This window comes from Scomber japonicus, chromosome 4, assembly GCF_027409825.1.
Source record: "Scomber japonicus isolate fScoJap1 chromosome 4, fScoJap1.pri, whole genome shotgun sequence".
NCBI lineage: Eukaryota > Metazoa > Chordata > Actinopteri > Scombriformes > Scombridae > Scomber > Scomber japonicus.
Window position 1 is genome coordinate 7,034,459 of NC_070581.1, and position 19,090 is coordinate 7,053,548.

The 19,090-nt window shown below is 37.6% G+C and overlaps 1 protein-coding gene and 1 pseudogene across 1 annotated transcript; one reads left to right on the forward strand and one right to left on the reverse strand.

Annotated features, from left to right (window-relative positions):
- Positions 1-1,667: 1,667 nt before the first annotated feature.
- LOC128357509 (glutathione synthetase-like) lies at positions 1,668-11,020 on the reverse strand. The gene is made up of 12 exons (XM_053317871.1): positions 10,886-11,020; positions 8,715-8,860; positions 8,373-8,448; positions 7,845-7,984; positions 7,630-7,746; positions 6,145-6,225; positions 3,930-4,007; positions 3,362-3,428; positions 3,004-3,198; positions 2,262-2,343; positions 1,907-2,096; positions 1,668-1,791 (listed from the first exon to the last, which is right to left on the reverse strand). Exons 1-12 carry the CDS (start codon positions 11,018-11,020, stop codon positions 1,668-1,670), a joined length of 1,431 nt encoding a protein of 476 aa, XP_053173846.1.
- A 1,537-nt stretch (positions 11,021-12,557) lies between these two features.
- On the forward strand, positions 12,558-13,754 carry LOC128357102 (putative nuclease HARBI1; annotated as a pseudogene).
- Positions 13,755-19,090: the final 5,336 nt, after the last annotated feature.

Genomic DNA, 19,090 nt, shown 5'->3' on the forward strand with positions numbered 1-19,090 from the left:
ATGCTTGTGTAACTGGCTTATTACACCGCAAATGTTTGGTCTGGAGCTGGATTGTAAGCAGTTCAAGCTGCGTATTGGGATTTAAAGATAAAACATAACAAACATAATACTGCCGGTGCCGTTTCATTGGTGCCGAACTGTTTTCCTAACAGGATCATGTGAAACTGATCAAATGTAAAACAAGATCAGGAGGAGCATACTTCAATCCATCAGCAGGCTGTTAGATGCCAACACTGCTGTCCTCGTTTGACACTGGCAAATGATTTAATGCTACAAACTGTTGTAAACAATCATGTGGGAAGATAAATGCTAGTAGAAAAAAAACATGATGACAGACGCTGTAGTCGGTACTGGTTTGAACTTATTATTATTTGACACCACAAACAGAAAAAAAATGGAGGCAATCCAGATTAAATGTAAACTGGGGTAGGTGCCAAAAATCATATCCGTAACCTTGAATTCAGCCTCTCACAGGGAAAACAGAATGCAGAGGTGTTTTTCTTCAGCTGGAGTGTTTCCTGTGGGAGATGCTGTGTTGCTGACAGGCCTCACTGGCAATGACCCTTGTCTCTGTTTGATGACCCCCCCAAACACATTCTGGAATGTGTCACACTCTCCAGTCAGCAGCAAATATTTCTAATGCTGAGGAAGAAATAAAAACAGGATGTGAATACAAATAACAGGAAGACTTTATTTTGAAATGATTGTAATGTTTAGACTACGTTGTATTGCTTTGAATCTTCATTTTAGTGTAGTTGTTATTCATTCATATTCATACATAAATACACACTCAGAGATCCCTTACCTGCTAACACTGGGATCAAGACAAAGTTACAGTATGTATGCACATCATTGTAAAAAACATAAAAACAAGAGAAGCTGAAGCTACCAATAATATTTATTAAGTACAGTTGCCAGATTTCAACATCTTGTTGAAACCTGGCATCTCAAGTAACATTTCTGCTCCCTTTTTTCTTAGGGAGCATCAATCAAGTGTCCAATTGCTTTTGTCTAGATAAAGATAAAAATAATTTTCTCCATTGGGTTGCATCATATACAGTAGGTCATAGAAAATGTATTACTAATGATTTTATATCAAGATTTGATTTGCCTTTACAGTTGAAATCATTTTTGTTCACTGCATGTGGAAAATCTTTAAGAATAATTATATTAAAATTAAGGAAACATTTAAAATCAAGATGAAACTATTGTTGCATTGGTATGTAAATAGTGCATTTGTGAGGTATACGGGAATCAGTGGCTCTGATGTGTCCTTCCTGCACTGTTGAATCTCAATGTTTTTGCATGTGGCTTATCTCACATGAACTCTGTTGCCTTGTTTGCCTGGCTTGAACCCTGCAGATCTCCTGTTATGTGATTAGTTCATGTGTGAAAATGCCTTTGGTTTCACTGCCATCTAGTGTCAAGTCAGGCAAACTGCGGCTTTCTGCTTATTGATTAAACATGATTTTTGTTCATGAATGAAAACAACACTATAACTACAAATAAATATATTTGTTAAGGCACTATCTTCCCCCTCATACTGTCAAATGAAATCATAAAACTAAATTCTGTGAATTTGTTTTACTTTGTGTTTCCCGCCTTCGGGTTGATGGTGCTCCACAGCTCGTTTTGAGGCCTTGTGAATCACACGAGTCAGGGACTGCTCAGATGACAAATGCACTGTCATACACAGTGACTCCTGCAGTTACCCCCCCATCATTGTTTTCAATGTTCTTAGTCCTCAAAGTGTAGCCGCAAACCTCATTGAGAACCATTTCTCCACCTTGCCTGTATAAAGACACACATTTCATATGATTATCAAGATGTCAGTGCCTTTATATGATTCTTTTTTGGTGTGTCATTCATGCCTCATTGATGTTGTAAGTCTCTGTGTGTACTATACCTCACATAGGCTCCGAAACCTCCGATTTCATAACAAACAGAGGCGAGTGTGATTGGAAGCTGTTTCCTCAGCAGGATGTTTGGCTCTGTTCTGGGTCGGATCTTGTCCATTAGAATATAAGCAGCTCTCCTTTTATCAGTTTTAACCTCCTGTAGTACTCTGATAATATCGTCTCCAAAATAATTGTTCCCTAAAGAATACAGATACAGTATGTGAGGTCATGTGTAGTGTTATTTTTTTTTTGCAATGATACCTGTGGGAATACCACCAAATGGACATCTTAAAGAACACCTAAGAGAATACCAGCTCACATCATGTGCTAGCTTTTTCTGGTGGTATGCTGATGTCACCTTACCTCCTCCTTCTCTCTGAGGCTTCAGGACAAACTTTTCCGGGTCCGCCAAAGCCATGGCCACTGTCCGGTCTCCTTCTGGACCCTGGAGCCCAAAGAAAGGAAAACTTGAAACTACTCCTTTTTTTGGCAACATACCAGAGACAGAACAGCTACAGCATTTCTTACTCTTGTGTCTCATGTCAGACAGCATATTTGATTGATGTACTATTTTTAAGAGTCTATAGAAAATATGCCGAACATAACATTGTAGCATTATGTCTTTTCCTTCAATTTTTACCAAAGTCAAAAGTACCCTGTGAGGTTTCTGGACACTGCTGGCATTATGGAGCGATGTTTTTATGTTTTTCCTGTTTTTCCTGTTTTTCCTGTTTTGCAATACACATTTCTGCTGAAAAGTTCATCCTATTCCACAAATCAACAGTTGGTGGCAGTAATGTGTCATAAAATGTAAATACCTTTAAAACAGGTTTTAAAGGTTAAAACTCTAAAACTTATTGCTACATAACACATTTACAGGACATCTGAGATGCTGACTGTCATGAGTAATTGTCATCTCCTAAAAATGATGCTGAAGTGAGTGGTGACATAATTCCTTCATCCTCACATCTCTTTGCAGTTTTTTTAATTATGAAAATAGTGTTTCAGTCATCATCAATCTTCGAGGATCAGTGCATTCTGGTAAGAAGCACGTATGACCTGTTTGTCTCTGCAAGAAAAAAATGTAACGCAGTCATTCTCTCACCATGTCTAGACTGTAGAGGCCAGCGAAAGTCGCTCTTATCTGCTCCACCACGTCGGGCTGGTCGGGGAAGAACTTCTCCAGAACTCCAGGTCTGGCGACCACCTGCTGGACCTTTTTGGTTCCAGCCAGTTGAGTGCCGACATCCGGACATTTCACAGCCAGAGAACGCTCCATCAGAAGTCGGGTCTCCCAACTCTGCATATATACATGAATTCTGTGTTAGAAATGACTCATTTGCTTCATAGGGTGATAATATGTGAATGTTTCTGGCTTGTTTCGGTCTCAAGTTTCCAAAAAACAAGTTAATGCAGCTTCAAGGTAGCATAAGTATTAGGGAATATTCACATTCATATCTTACCTGTTCAGTGTAGTTGTTTGGCATGTAGCCAAAGCGATAGTACACAACAGCTACCTCCAACCCGTCTCTGTAGAGTAACAGTTTAACAGTGTTAAGACCTACCAGAAATGTCTTCAACACAATTAAAGGAACTGACATGTCTCTTGCTCTGAACAAACTAAGGGGCCAAACCAGTCACACAATAAAATGTTTCTAACAACTGACGGTTCAAGAAATTGTTCCACGTTTTGGGAAATGCACTAAATCACTATATTATCACCCATTTTAATACTGATTCCGTCACTTCTAAAGCTTACAAATTAACATGTTACATCTCAGCAAAGAAATAGTTACAGCAAAACAAAAGTTATAGTGTTTAGAATTTGGTTAAGCTAAGCTAACCATCTGCTGGTTTTGATTTCATATTTAACATACAGACATGAAAGTGGTGTCATCTTACAAACAGGCGTCAAACCATTCCTTTGATCAAGTTCTGAATATAATCAAATGCATGACATTCAACTACACAGCATGTGTAGTTTTAATTGTTTACGTGTTTCCCAACTATAAAACTTAAATGCAAACTCACATAAATAGTTTTTTGTCACCATCAAGAGATCCTCCTCTGGACACCTCCTCAAACCTCCTGCGGATAACAGGAATATTCCTGCAACCACGAAGACACAAAGTTAATGTTAAAAATACATACATCATTCTGCACAATGAAACTTAAACATCCACTATTTCTGGAAGATGCTTGCTCTACTTCACAGAATGGGAAACCACTTGAGATCTGAAACCTTCATATAATGTGTGATGCTGTGGTTAATGTTGTTGAGAGTGTTGCTTAAGTACTGCTGTGTGATGTATAGGTTTTCGCTTTGTCAGTTAGAGCCGTTGTTTACTGAAGATGCACCGGCATAAATTCTCCGAAAACAGGATCTTTGCACATTTGACCCAAGATTCATGCGTTCTTAGAATTTTTTCTGCTATGCTTACATAGGACCAAGGAAATGCTTTGAATTGATGATATATATAGTGTAGACTTCTGATAGGACAAACATTTGTGAGTTGTTTTCTCTATTTCTTCGTTTTTTAAACAGATTTTTCGCTTAGTACTAGACAAAAAACCCCAATATTTTCTTTGTATTAAGTTGACACTGACACAAGTATATTTGTATCCATCATTCGTAATTTCATACTGAATATAACAAAAACTTTACTTTTGATATACAACTTAATATATTATTCAATACACTAAAACAAATTAAAATGGAGTGACCAAAAATACTGTTAACTTTATATTTTGTAGTACAGCTAATGTGTAATAAGGTTTCTACATGTCTCCACTGGTAGTTTGGCTCACTCTTCTTAAGCAAATTTTGTTTTACACAACTAATGATGTGTGTCCATGTGTGTATCACAATGGTGGCTCCATCTGGTGGTGATACCCAAGAACAACTCCATGCTGGCAGGTAAAGTGATGAATCTTCAGGATTGTAACACCAAGTCTTATTTGATTAATCTGTTTCATCTGATTGTCAGCATGCACTTTGGCAAAGTCCAGTCTTGCTTTTTTGTGTGGGGTCTTTCTGGGTCTTCTAACATCAAGCCCATTTTCATTCAGACAGTGACGAATGGTGTGGCTTGAAACTATTCTATCATGAACTTGAAGATCACCTTGGACCTGTACTGAAATTTTCCTTGGTTCTTTCTTGATCAGTCGAACAATCCCTCTGAATTCTCCTTGAATTTCGGGCCTATTTTCCTCTCATGACCACATCCACATATTTTGGCTGCATCTCCATGATCCTTAAACTTCCTAATAATATCTGCAACTGTGCTCACAGGAACACAGTCTTTGGAGATGGCCTTGTGACCTTTCGGATGACCATGCTTAGTTTTTACCTTTTTTATAATGTTTTCCAGTTTTCCTTTGCTTTCAATATGCAGTATGATGCACACAGGAGCTCAAAACAGCATAGTGGGTCATTTTCTTCTTTTAAACTGGCTGCATATGCATTATAAGATACTAATGAAAACTCTCTAGCCTGTTTAAAGTGTCACTACAAATCAATAATTTTTGACAACTTCTAAAGGGTACCAATAATTTTCTCCAGGCTATTTTAGAAAGTATTTGTAGAATCAACATGAAGTCAGGCATTTTCACAACTTTTTTTTTGTTTTGTTCCATTACAAACCAAATATAGACACGCATTGATAATAAAATACAATGTAACTTCAACACTGTTCAAAGCAAATTATTGTCATTATAATAAAATGCAAGGGTATCATTTTGGCCATATCTGTACTCTTTTGAGATTTTGTAATTTCCTCTTTGTGCTGAATAAAACTACCATAAATAGATCATTCTGATATTGAAAAACAGAAACTTATCATTGCTCATCCAATGGATCAAGTACATTTTCTACAAAGCCTCTTTTGGGAGGAGAAGAGACCTCTTGAACACATACTGATTCCACTTATAAGAATAAGTTATCACGTTGTTATTATTATTATTATTTGATCTGGTGACAAGAGACACTGGAAGAAGATATTCATTCTTACTCACTGATAGGCAGGAGATAGCATAGTAGTCCTTGTAACTCAAACAGCATTTCTTGTATACTTGTGAATGGTTAGGGTTAGGGTTAGCAACAAACCAATAGGAACGGGACTGATTTGGACCCTGGCTAAGGCCGCATTGACACTTGTGTTAGATTCTGGAATCTACCAGAACCAGTTAACAGAATAAGAAAGAAGTCATCATAGCCACACTTATCTTTAAAATATGTCATCCTTACCTTTTCCAAAGCTCTTTCTCAATGCAACGATGATTGAATTTGTTAATCTGGAATTCCTCAACCAGAAACATAATTACTGCCCTGCAGAAAGACCATCAAGTTTGTTAGTGGTTTGTCATTTATTATTGCATGATAAAGATAAAATACAGTTAAACAAAGCATCTCTATCCATGTCTTAGACAAAATAATAAAATGATAGCCCTAAAGGATAGGTTCACAATATTTCAAGTCTGTTAAAAAAAACAATAGTAATGTGCCCTTATGAACACTGAAAAATATGTTGCTTGCTGCAATCATTCCTCCCAGTCATGCAAGTGACAAAATCCACAATTCACAAAATCTGTAAAAAATAAATAAATAAATAAAAATAAATACTTTTAATACAAAATTATCTCTTTTGTTACTGATCAAGCTTCCATCCAAATATAGCACAAACAATATCTAGAAAACTAGCTGTAAAAATGTGAATTAATGTGCCTTTCCGTTAACTACTGTTATCTGAATATTTGGCTTTGGGCTCATCAATATAAACACTGGGTGGCGCCAATTCTCCACTCAGTTCCAATGAAACCATTGCATAAGAAGAGGCTACAACAAGATGCTTTAATTAAAGCATTACATTCACACCTCAAACAGTAGAAATCAATGTCTACCAATGTTCTCATCTGCTGATATTTTTTGTCTAGTTTGTTTCCATTGCACAAAAATAGTTTCAGTGTTCAAATGGCAACTTATCTATTGTTTTAAGACAAATGACAAATTATGAACCTATCTTTCTTGCCGTGTCCTCTAACTGTGTGCCTTTTTTGTTTTGCGGTGCTTCTTCCCGTAACTACTACTTCCCCCCCGCCCCTTTCCCCTCACTCCCTCTTGCACTGGTAATCATCTTCCTGTAGTGGCATCTATTTAGTGAATCATAAATATATTTTGGTAATAAATCCTAAATTTTAACCTGTCCCAAATTTGAGTCTGAAATTAAATCTGTGTAAATAAACTTAGTGGTTGTAACTAGAAATTCACATCTCTGCTCTTTTTTTTTCTTCTTTTCTTCTCTGTACTAATAAAAGAACCTGTGGAAGTTCCAGGGTGGTGTTGCACCATATTTCTATAAACGTGTATTACAAGAAACAGAGCAAAATTGTAGTGTTGCATGTTTCTAATACTCTATGTAATCAAGCAAAAACTGCAACTAATGGCTGAGATCATCCTGACTTCTAAATATTTTCTGTTACATACAGCAATGGTCCTCAAAGTGGGGATCTGGGGTCCTTACAGGATTTCCAAGGGGTCCCCAGCAAAAACGGGAATTTTCATTCTAATTCCATGCATAAGTACATGACAATGTATGACTGTTTCTTTAATAAAACATATTAAAGTACAAATCTTATCTGACGATCCCATGGTCTAATTTGAATCAGTATAGGGGTCCTAGGTTTGAGAACCATTGACATGCACTACGTAGATCTCTACCATCGCTACACTTACTTCTGTTGGCCATAGAGCTCCCAGGCTTTGGCAAGGGCAGCACTCATTGCAGCAGTCCTGTTGGTATTCTGGATACGCTTGCTCTCTTCCACAAGACCGACTGACTGCAGTACATGCCTGACAAATGAGAGGGGCACACCAGACCTTTTGATTAACGTACCACTTCTTTGGTTAAACTTCTAACCAATGAATTAAAACCAAATGTCCTCAGATACCTGTGCACCATAGGCAGACGGTCAGACACATCAAAACCACCAGCAGCGATAGTGTTGATCTCTACTTGCTTCAGGGAAGGTGTTCCATCTTCCTTCTGGTCCACCATATAGTCAGACCGGTTCATACCCAACACAATGGACTAGAAGTAAGATGTCAAAAGTTACATATCACACTTGCCCACATTCCACTGTGACAATCCTTCCAACACCTACCAAGCCTTTTACATTTAATGTTTCATGTCTGCTACTATGGTGTTTATTTTGCCTCAATCCCACATACATTTTCCCACATACATTGACCTTTTGTGAAAGATTAACATCTCCAGTAGGAACCAGTAGGCTTGAGGCTGAGAGCCACAGACAAGGCATGGAAGTCATTAAGTATTGACTTGAGACATGGACTACCACATTTTTATAGTTTTGGATTAGTTGACAATAAGAAATGACACCAGTATCATCCTTTAAGAGTTCAAATACAGTTTCAAAGCCAGGTAATCTACACTTTTAACACCGTATCAAGTTTCTTACCTGTGTCCGTCCTTCCTGCTGCACTTGTCTGTATATGCTAAATAACTTTGCTGCAAAGTCATCTGCCTGGATTGTACTGTGATGTGGAAGGAGACAAATAATCACAACGTTAGACTTCTGCAATAAAGGACTGCACTTTTAAATATCATCTGTTATACATCTGAAGTTGTAAAGACTAAACTAAACCATTTTTTTCATTTCATGCAAATTGTGGCTGGTAAAAGCAGCATAATTAATTGTCAAAATCAACTTCTACATAATCCAGAGGCACACAGTCATTTTATTTGTGTTTGTTTGTGTTGTGGCTGTAGGATTCAACAACATATTCTAATTCATGTCAACCTTGCAAAAGTCTCTTCCAGAAAGTCTGGGTCCCGGCTGATCTTGTCCACAAGGGTATTGAAGTGAGTTTGCACTGCCAGAGCCTGGAGGAGGGCAGCTTCGGGCACAGGAGTGGGGAAGAGTGTGAACGGAGCGTGGGTTACGACCTGAAGAAAGATGACACAAATGGAGAAGATACAGGTTCATAGTACATTCATTAATCAAGATATTTTTTTCAGTTCAACATGACGAGTTACACAGTGGTATACTGTTGAGATTTTGCCTCAAAGGTACTTTTGCAGGTATTTTTGCAGACACTAGTACATCACACCCATGCTGTTGCCATGGAGAAGGACACACAGTCGTTCTGCCACACAACAACCATTTTCAGCTTTTATACTGTACCTCCCAGTGGAAGTTTGAATAAGACAACAAATGATGTCGTAAAGTAATAAAAGACAGAAACTCTTCATAGACTACTGATATCATGTGCTGACCCCTTACTTGGTCAACAGATGGTCAATTTTGCTTTTGTTGTAACAAAAGGCCTGAGGCTTAGATGTTTAAAGTTGTTACGGCTCACCTGACACAATGAGTCCCTCATGACACAAAAAATCCCTCACAGAGTGCAAATCAGTGTCTCTTCTATACAGAATTAAAGAACTTCTTTTCCATTGGTCACAAGGCTGTGAATTGTCATCTTAGGCACAAGCAGCACACGGTATAGATATAGTATCTACAACATTAACAGTCAAAAAAATCTCTAAAATAGAGATCATACCTCATAGGTTAATAATAATAATGATAATAAACATCAAAATGTATTTCCAAATAAAATACCAAATACCCACCTTAAAAATATATCAAAATAAGCTATAAAATACAGCAGCCAAAAAATGTTTCAAAATAAAATACTGTATTTTTGTATTTTCAAAATACTACAAAATACTTCTTTCCCCAAGGTAGTTTTTTAAACAACCTTTCTCTAATAGCCTTTTTCATCTGTCCCTTCCTACACTACCTGGAAAAACATCTGAAAGCAAGAGACTCCTCCTATAATCATTCAGCAGATTAGATATGCTGACCCCTCATGTTAGAGACATCCCAATATAAACCTCTGCCCTGAGAAATGTTCCTTAAGTATATTCATTTACTCTCTTGGTGTAATAGATTACTATGAATCAGTGACAATAACTCAAAGACAAACAATCCAAATTGATGATTTATTTTGAAAATACAACACTTAAGTATTTTGATACAAAATACAAAGGCATTTTCATAATCTCAATAAAATAAAAATTACAAAATAGTATTTTGTATTTGAAATACGAATTTTAAACACATGTATAAGAAATACTGCCCATCCCTGGCAACAAGGAACACAGAGGTAATGACAGAGGCACAGAAGAATAGTTCATGGTGAATAAAATAATAAAATGTTTTGTAATTTTGTTTGATTGTAACCATCAATCACACTTGAATCTCTCTGTAAAGCACTTTGGTCTACATCTGTTTTAGTGCTTTATAAATAAATTGACTTGACTTTACATGATAGTTAAATATATTACATATAAGAAGCAGCAGCAGTGTGAATGAACAGCAATAGTCTGTTATAATAGGAACTGCTCCCCTCAGACACAGTGGGTGCTATAAAACAGGTGTGTATTGCATGGGCAAGTCTTGTTTCTTTAATGCAGCCAAACCCTGAGAGTATTTGTGAATGAATATATATTAGAACATACATTATTTATAGAGAAGGCACGACATGATAACCAATACAGTATGAAACAAAGCAAACATACCTGACTGGCTGCATGTCTTAGTAGTATCTATAGACATATAGTATCCATCCATGGCCCAGTTTATTAGAATATAGATGAGCAGGTGTGTACACCCTGAGAGTATTTGTGAATGAATGTATATTAGAACATACATTATTTATAGAGAAGGCACGACATGATAACCAATGTAAATACAGTATGAAACAAAGCAAACATACCTGACTTAGACCATGTCTTAGTAGTATCTATAGAAAGATAGTATCTATCCATGGCCCAGTTTACTATTGTAAATATTAGAATATAGATGAGCAGGTGTAGGGATGTGCAGTTACTACTCTTTAAATCCGCCTCTATTGGAAACTATTTAGAATTCATTAAAAAATACAGCAAAATCGTTGTGGTTGCCCCTACCTCTGATGAATTGGGGGTCTCTTGTGTCCGCATTACAACCCCATGTTGAAAAGCAGTCTCTTTTGCATCCTCCACTAAATCGTTTAGTCTGTCAGGGTTTGAGATAAGTTGCTGGAGAAACTCTTGTGTTGCCATCGCTGTGGTTGTAGAGGCAAAAGCCGACCTGTGAGGAAAGAAACAGAATGTGGCTGTATTATTTGACTCATAAATTAAATTAATAATGAATCATCCAATTTGCATTTTCATTTTCCTTCCTTCAAGACTGCACATTTTACGCCATAATCAAAAAGAAAACAAACAGGCAATTTTGCAAAATAGTAGCCTGGGTAAACCCATGCTCTCATTCATTCATTACCTACAAAGCCCTTAATGATCAGGCTCCGTCATATCTTGAAGAACTTTTGGTTTGTCAGTACCACTAGAACACTACACTCCCAGAATGCACACTTACTTTGTCATTCCTAGAGACTCAGAAAGTTGAATTGGAGGCAGGGTCTTCAACTATCAGGCTCCTCTCCTGTGAAACCTGTCTATGTTCAAGAGTTGGCTTACAACTTGGACCAGCCCAGTTACATTGTTCTACTGTCTCTCTCTCTCTCTCTCTCGCTCTCTTTCTTGTCTATAAGTTCTTTCTCTTTCAACCCAACCGGTCAAGGCAGACAGCCACCCACTTCTGTTTGATAAGATAAGGGTATAAGCTAGACCTGCCCTCTGTGAAAAGAGGGAGATAACTGTGAGATAACTTCTGTTGTGATTTGGTGCTTTATAAATAAAATTGAATTAAAAAAAAATAATAATTCAAATTTCTCTTTTATGAAAAATTAGTTGTTTTACCACTTTACCACAAGTAAAATATGATGACACACACTGAAGTCAGCGCTGGTTTGAACTTCAAATAATGTTACACAAAAGAAACGAGGGCAATCTAAATTAAATGTAAACTGGGGTAGGTGTCAAAATATATATCCGTAACTTTGAGTTCAGCCTCTCCCAGGGAATAGAATGCATCTACAAGAAACAACCAGGAAATTTAATTGAACCAATGTGAAAAAGGTCAGCATATTAACCACATCAGAATTAATTAAAACAAGTAGTCAATAAAAGGAAAATGTAAGAATTTGATTTAACTGAATTCACATCTTCAATTTTATTTTAATGTTTAAGTGTTTAAGATTAAAAGTTATTTTACTCTCCTCTCAATTTATAAAATGGAGCTTAGAACACCATGATAATATAGTATTTTTCGATGTTTCTAATCTTAAATTGTGAATATTAAGACAATTTACATACCATCCATACCACCATATCAGATCTTGGTTTGCAAAAGGTAGCAAACTTCTGACTACGATTCACAAAATGCAGCCAAAAACTTGGACAAAAAATGGACCTCAAATTGATGCAGAGTCCAATGCATGTTATTATATTTTATCCATGCATAAATCCCTAACTTGGTTGAAGTCTCCCTCCATAATTACATTATAATTTCCAGCTTGCCTGTAACAATTCTTGAGTCAACTTTGAAGTCAAAAGGGTTTCCCCTCGGCTGGGGCGTAACACGTACATAAGAAAAATATCCACCAATAAAGTTGCAAAGGTGGTATCAATTAAGTCTGTGACGAGGGTAATACAGTATATATAGGTCCAATTCCCATTCACCTGTTCCCTCTTCATAATGACGTGCCCTTTTTTGGAGGATGTTCTGGACGAGGATGCCCTAATCATCAGACGAGCATTTAGGCGTGAGAGAGTCTTCTGGGACATCTTGGACCCATTGGCTTTTGGAGATGACCATCTCATTGAGAGGTATCGATTCTCAGCCGATGGACTGAGATATTTATGTAGGCTGCTGGGGCCAAAAATACAGCACCAGACAGCACGAAGCCAGGCCCTCACTGTTCCACAGATGGTCTGTGTTACACTGAGGTTCTTTGCAAGTGGGAGCTTCCTTTATTCTGTTGGGGATGCAGAGAACCTCAATAAAGGAACCATATGCCGCACGATAAGACGTGTTTGTCTGGCGCTGAAGTCTCTTGTGCATGTATTCATAACCTTCCCTGGCCACAGAAGACCCCTATACATTAAGGAGGAGTTCTACAAGATTGCAGGTAACATAAATTTCAACTTGCAAATATTAGTTTCCAATTGTACTGTAATCAGAGTTGGATAATCACTATTTTTTGTCACAGCTTTCCCTAATGTCATTGGTGCAGTGGATTGCACTCATGTCAAAATCAAACGGCCATCAGGGGAACACGAGGGGGACTTCATTAACAGAAAATCCTTCCACAGCATCAATGTTCAGGTAAGAGTGGTTTGTGGTTACTGTGACTTGCATGAATTAATAGACCTCAATGGTTACATCTTAATGTTTCAGATGATCTGTGATGCTGACTGCCTTATCAGCAATGTAGAGGCAAAATGGCCTAGCTCAGTCCATGACTCCAGAGTCTTTCGTGCGAGTCCAATTTATGAGAGACTCTCACAAGGTAAGCCACACATCTTATTTGTAAGCACCTTGGACATTATGAGCATTTAACTCTGCTGTGTAGTTTCATAAATTATATCTTGCATCATCAGGTGAATTCTCTGGTGTGCTGCTGGGAGACGAAGACTATGTCTGCGAGTCCCTCCTATTGACTCCCCTTGCAGACACCCAAACCTCACCACAGCAGGCCATGCAAAGACAAGGGCTCGAATCAAGATGACCTTTGGTCTTCTAAAATCCAGATTTCAGTGCCTGCATTACCTGAGGGTTTCCCCAGACAGGGCCTGTGATCTGGTTGCAGCATGTGCAGTGCTGCATAACAATGCATGCCTGAGAAAAGAGATGCCCCCCCGCCACCCCCCCCACCCCCCGAGTGGCAATTGATGTTGAATGGAAAAATGCTGCTACTTTTCCAGACAACAGACATGGCAGGCTTGTCAGAGCATTACATTGAGCATTTTTTTCAGTTAGCTTTGGATTTAAGTCACCTATAAAATATCATAAGTTACATTTTGCTGTTTATGTGCATTTTGTCTGGCTTTGGTAGCACAGTGTGTGGTTTTCACTTCACTAAACACACACATGAAAGAAGGAGGAGGTCACAATGTTTTCCAGTTGAAATGTTTTATTTTATTTTGCGGTCCTCATTTGTCTGGAACCTGGAATACAAAGGGCAAAAGGAACAATTAATACACTGCATACAGTTATGGTTACAGTGTGCACTGACATACTCACTTCTCTCTCTAGTTTTTAAGTCTCCAGGTCCAGTTTCCTGAGGGTCTTGCGGCTTTATTTGTGAATCAAGCTCCATGTCTTTGATACCTCAAGCCTGGAGTCCAGCAACACTGTCTCCTCATCTGCAGAAGTGCATCCTGCAGCTGCAGATGTGCCTTCCCCCTGCCGTATACATACAAGAACTTTTATTAGGATTTTTGACAGGATATGCCAGGCCTGTGATTTCAATAAAATGAACTAACCGGATCGTCTTCTGGTGGCTCCAATAGAGTGACTGTGTTCCCAGACACTGCAAGAAAGTACAGACAGTAATGTATTGTTTGGATTGTTTTCATGTGCAGTAGTGCTGCATTATATACCTTGTATGAAGCAGTCAGTGTCCATTGCTGGGACACAGTCTGTGACAGTCCCTCCCGGGATCCCCTCCATCACTGGCCTCCCTTTATTAAGATGGAGTGCCAGGCCTCTGCTGGGGTCATATCCTGGTTTGGCGGGCTACCCCAGTGCCAGTTGTATGGACTTTTTTTTTTTACTGCTACAAATCATATATTCAATATGTCAGCCCTAACCCTAACCCTAATCTATTCACCTCATTTGTTCACTGTAATCTAAACTGAAGTCACTTACCAGCTTGCAAAATGTTCTTATATTTAATTTTGACTTGCTGCCAGGACCTCTTCTGGCCAGACAAGTTTGTTCTTTATGAAGGATAGATCAATGAAATAGACAAAACACATAACATAGGAAAAACAGATTAAATAGATAACATTGACACACACTGTGGATAATTGTTTGCACTTAATTATATTTCCTGAGTAGCATGCACTTTTACTTGCCACATTTAAATCAAAGTGTACAACTGTGGATCAGTGGGCTTGGAAAGTAACGTCTTTAGTCCTTTAATTGTAATTATGACAGTTCTAATGGAGCACTGTGTATTAATTGTACATTTTTGCACTACTTACTGTACGCATTGAGCCAGTCCGCGATTGTCTGCCAGGCTTTCTCCCTTTACGTAATTACAGTGCTTGTGTTGCCTTTTTTTCTTAGAATTTCTTTAACCTCATCATGAAATTCCATCGAGCTGTTGTTCAGCGACCGTGAAGAATGACGCGCGACACTTTTCCATTTTCCAATCTGTGATTCTGTGATCAATGCTGTGGGTCCCAACTATCAACACCTGGCTTGACATAGCCGCACCTTTTCATCCTGGCTCAGCAAACGTACAACCGATTAAGCCAAGATGTGCCGGTCAGACTAGATCAAGCTGCGCTTGCTCAGTTATCCTGGATTTCTTTATTCTACTTTTGTGCAATACCCCTCAGACCTAAAAAAAAAAAAAAAAAACATACCCTATGTCAGAAGTGCCAATTGGCAATTGTAACGCTGATTTGCTTTTTAAAATCAAAACATGAAACAGTGATTGAACCTTGATCCACAACAATCTGCAGATTTACCTCCAGCACATGTAGAATTCTCTCAGCTTGTAAGAAGCCAATGAAAAATGGTCATTTAGGGCGGATCATCAGGTTGATAGATATGCTCTGAGATAGAAAAGATACCTCTCACATTATTCCCTAGCACATTTAATTCACTCTACATTGCTGCCATTATAATTCCTTTTTTAAATGTTATTATTTACTTTGTACTGTATTATTTAACACAAGGTGACAATTGGCTTTGAGTTTAGTGTGAACCCGACTGATACCCAGCCAAACCCTGCAGTGTGACACACAGATGTCTCAAACAAACATTTAAAGTACATGAATGATCTCAGGACACAAATAGTGTAAATGCATCTTACCTTTGTAAATACAGTGCAACCGCTTAACCAGAGTGAATCAACTACTTGGTGCCTTTCAAATGGATGGGTTTGAAATCTTTTGGGGTCATTTAGAAACTGAAAGGTCTAACTGATCTCTCGTTTGTCAGACATCCTCTGTGCCTTCAGCTTCATTTATACATTTTATTGAGGGGCGTTAAAGATGATGAATCTTTAACAGACATATAGACTCACTGATAAGACACACAACTGACCTCCACTTTAATCAGTGCTCAGTCATATATATACATGATACTGCTGAGCCAGGGTGAAACAGCTTTTAGTACATTACAAAAGGATGGGTGTGAAGTCCTTTGGGTTCATTTAGAAACTTATCTCTCGGTCACATACATTTCATGACTCATTAATTTCTCTACAAAGATGTTTAACAGAAGGGGGGGGCTTACATTTAGGCTGCTGTAATACATTTTTAGAACTTTAAAGACATGTAGACTCATTGAGAAGACACACAACTGACCTCCACTTTAATACCTTTATGTTAGCAAGTACATACCAAAACCTCAATACTGTAATGAACAGCATTATTAAAGTTTTTAGTGCATTACATTTGGAAACTGAAAGGTCTAAATTACCTGTCATTGGTCAAATTCATTGCATTACTTACATTGAAGGATGTCTATTGAAGGGCATTTCTCTAAGAATATGTTTAACATAAGAGGAACCTTTAAAGACATAAACTAATTAAGTCCACTTTTATATATAACTTTATATTAGCAAGTACATACAGACAATACCTCAATAGTGTAATGAACAGCATTATGATTGACTGTGACGTCAAACAACAACTATAATTCCTTTTTTAAAATGTCTTTATTTACTTTGCACCTTTTTTAGTGTATTTAGGTCTTGACGGCAAACGCAGGGTGAAAATTGGCTTTGCGTTTCCTGTGAACTAAACTAATACCAAGCTAATCCCTACAATATGATCAGGGTTCCTACACATTTGGAATTACAAAATTCCATACTTTTCCATACCCTAATTTCCAGACTTCTCAGCTTTTTTTTTAGAGAATATTTGACATCTGAGTAAATATATCAGTGTATCATATTTCATATCATATTTAATTAGGGGATTGTAGCCAAGTACCATAATGGCATGCAAATAAAAACTCAGGTGAGTTCAATGCATATTTTGAGTACCACTTGTGTCATGTGGCTTTTTTCGCAGACAATTGCAACTCCATTGCTTAGCACACAGTGCTTTAGCTGTGCTGACAGCCACAAGTTAACAAGTTAACTGCATTGCATTATTTCAATACTTATTTAATTAAAATTATTTTAATATGTATTTAATTGAAATGGTAATAATTTATTTTGTATATTGCAATAGATGTTTTTATTTTCAAGAATGTAATAATTAAATTGGCTTGTAACAGCACTTCAGCACACATCACCAGGGCTAATTTATGAATTACCTGCAGCTCCTTGGTAGCCTTACTTAGATGTAGGGGCTGTAGTAAGGCTAAAGCCTTTTTAGATGTTGACTAATCAGTTGTTGTGATTTTATGAGTCGGACATTCCAGGAATTAAGTTCATCTGATTGGCAGACTGTTTTGGGTTATCCGCTTCAGTAATACGGAAGTTATCAACAAATGTCAGTGTCATGGCTACCATAACACCTAACACCTCTGAAGTGTTTAAAGGCCATGGGTACAACACCTTCAGAGGAGTGGGGAGCATAGGCACATACATAACAACTGGTGTTAATTCCTGCTTTTTTCACAAAGAGTTGGACCGTTTGATACCATATGTTTGTTTCATAAGCTGTTTTGGTGTTGTTATTTAGTGATCTGGAACGGGATTCATGCGTCAGAGTATTATTGTCGTCGTCATGCTGTTTGTTGATTTTAGCTTCTCACCATAGAATTGGACCTACGATTATGATTATTATTAATGCTAAACAACATGTGGTACCTCTAATACCGCACAAGCCTGGGAGTCTAAATGGATGGTGGTGCTCCATTTTTCAAAAGTTGTGTAACAATAAGACTTACTAATAGGTTAGCAAAGAGATTAAAACTACTAATTTGGCAAAACCTTGGAGTCTGATGAATTGAATTAATTCTACAATTACAAAGACAATTGTACACAGCTACCAACATAAAGGTCGAACACAATACAATACAAACAATACAAAATCTTCAAGTGTCTTCATGTATGTGGATTGTGGATTTCACAGGAGCAACCTTAAACGGTGATAGGCTCACACCTAAGGTTGTGTTGAGTCAATGTCTCTCGGCTGGCCTGAAATCTGCATTATATAAACTAACGAAACTCGTTAAAGAAAGTCATTTGGCGACATCTTGTATTGGAAAACTTTGAATTAAAACCTACTGAGAGAACTCTCCTGTTCTCTCCTATGAACAAGTCGGACAACGTGTATCAAATATGAAGCAAAGTGAAACAATAATAAAGTACGTAACAACAACCCCCCCCCCCCACCCGGACCCGGCCGATGCCATCGACCATGACAATGTTTTGCTTTCAACATCATCGATCGGCCATTTCCTAGACAGGCCTCACTGGCATTGACCCTTGTCTCTGTTTGATGACCCCCCAAACACATTCTGGAATTTGTCACACTCTCCAGTCAGCAGCAAATATTTCTAATGCTGAGGAAGAAATAAAAACAGGATGTGAATACAAATAACAGGAAGACTTTATTTTGAAATGATTGTAATGTTTAGGCTACGTTGTATTGTTTTGAATCTTCATTTTAATGTAGTTGTTATTCATTCATATTCATACATAAATATACACTCAGAGATCCCTTACCTGCTAACACTGGGATCAAGACAAAGTTACAGTATGTATGCACATCATTGTAAAAAAAACAAGAGAAGCTGAAGCTACCAATAATATTTATTAAGTACAGCTGCCAGATTTCAACATCTTGTTGAAACCTGGCGTCTCAAGTAACATTTCTGCTCCCTTTTTTCTTAGGGAGCATCAATCAAGTGTCCAATTGCTTTTGTCTAGATAAGGATAAAAAGATTTTTCTCCATTGGGTTGCATCATATACAGTAGGTCATAGAAAATGTATTACTAATGATTTTAATTTAAGATTTGATTTGCCTTTACAGTTGAAATCATTTTTGTTCACTGCATGTGGAAAATCTTTAAGAATAATTATATTAAAATT

What these genes read in the sequence shown, in the direction of transcription:
- LOC128357509 (XM_053317871.1), bottom strand. Translation starts at nt 11,020, where the DNA reads ATGGCAACACAAGAGTTTCTCCAGCAACTTATCTCAAACCCTGACAGA. An exon ending in GAGAAAGAGCTTTGGAAAAG is followed by an intron (nt 4,008 to 6,144) that starts GTAAGGATGACA and finishes TCGTGGTTGCAG; the next exon opens with GAATATTCCTGTTATCCGCA. An exon ending in CAAACAACTACACTGAACAG is followed by an intron (nt 3,199 to 3,361) that starts GTAAGATATGAA and finishes GTATATATGCAG; the next exon opens with AGTTGGGAGACCCGACTTCT.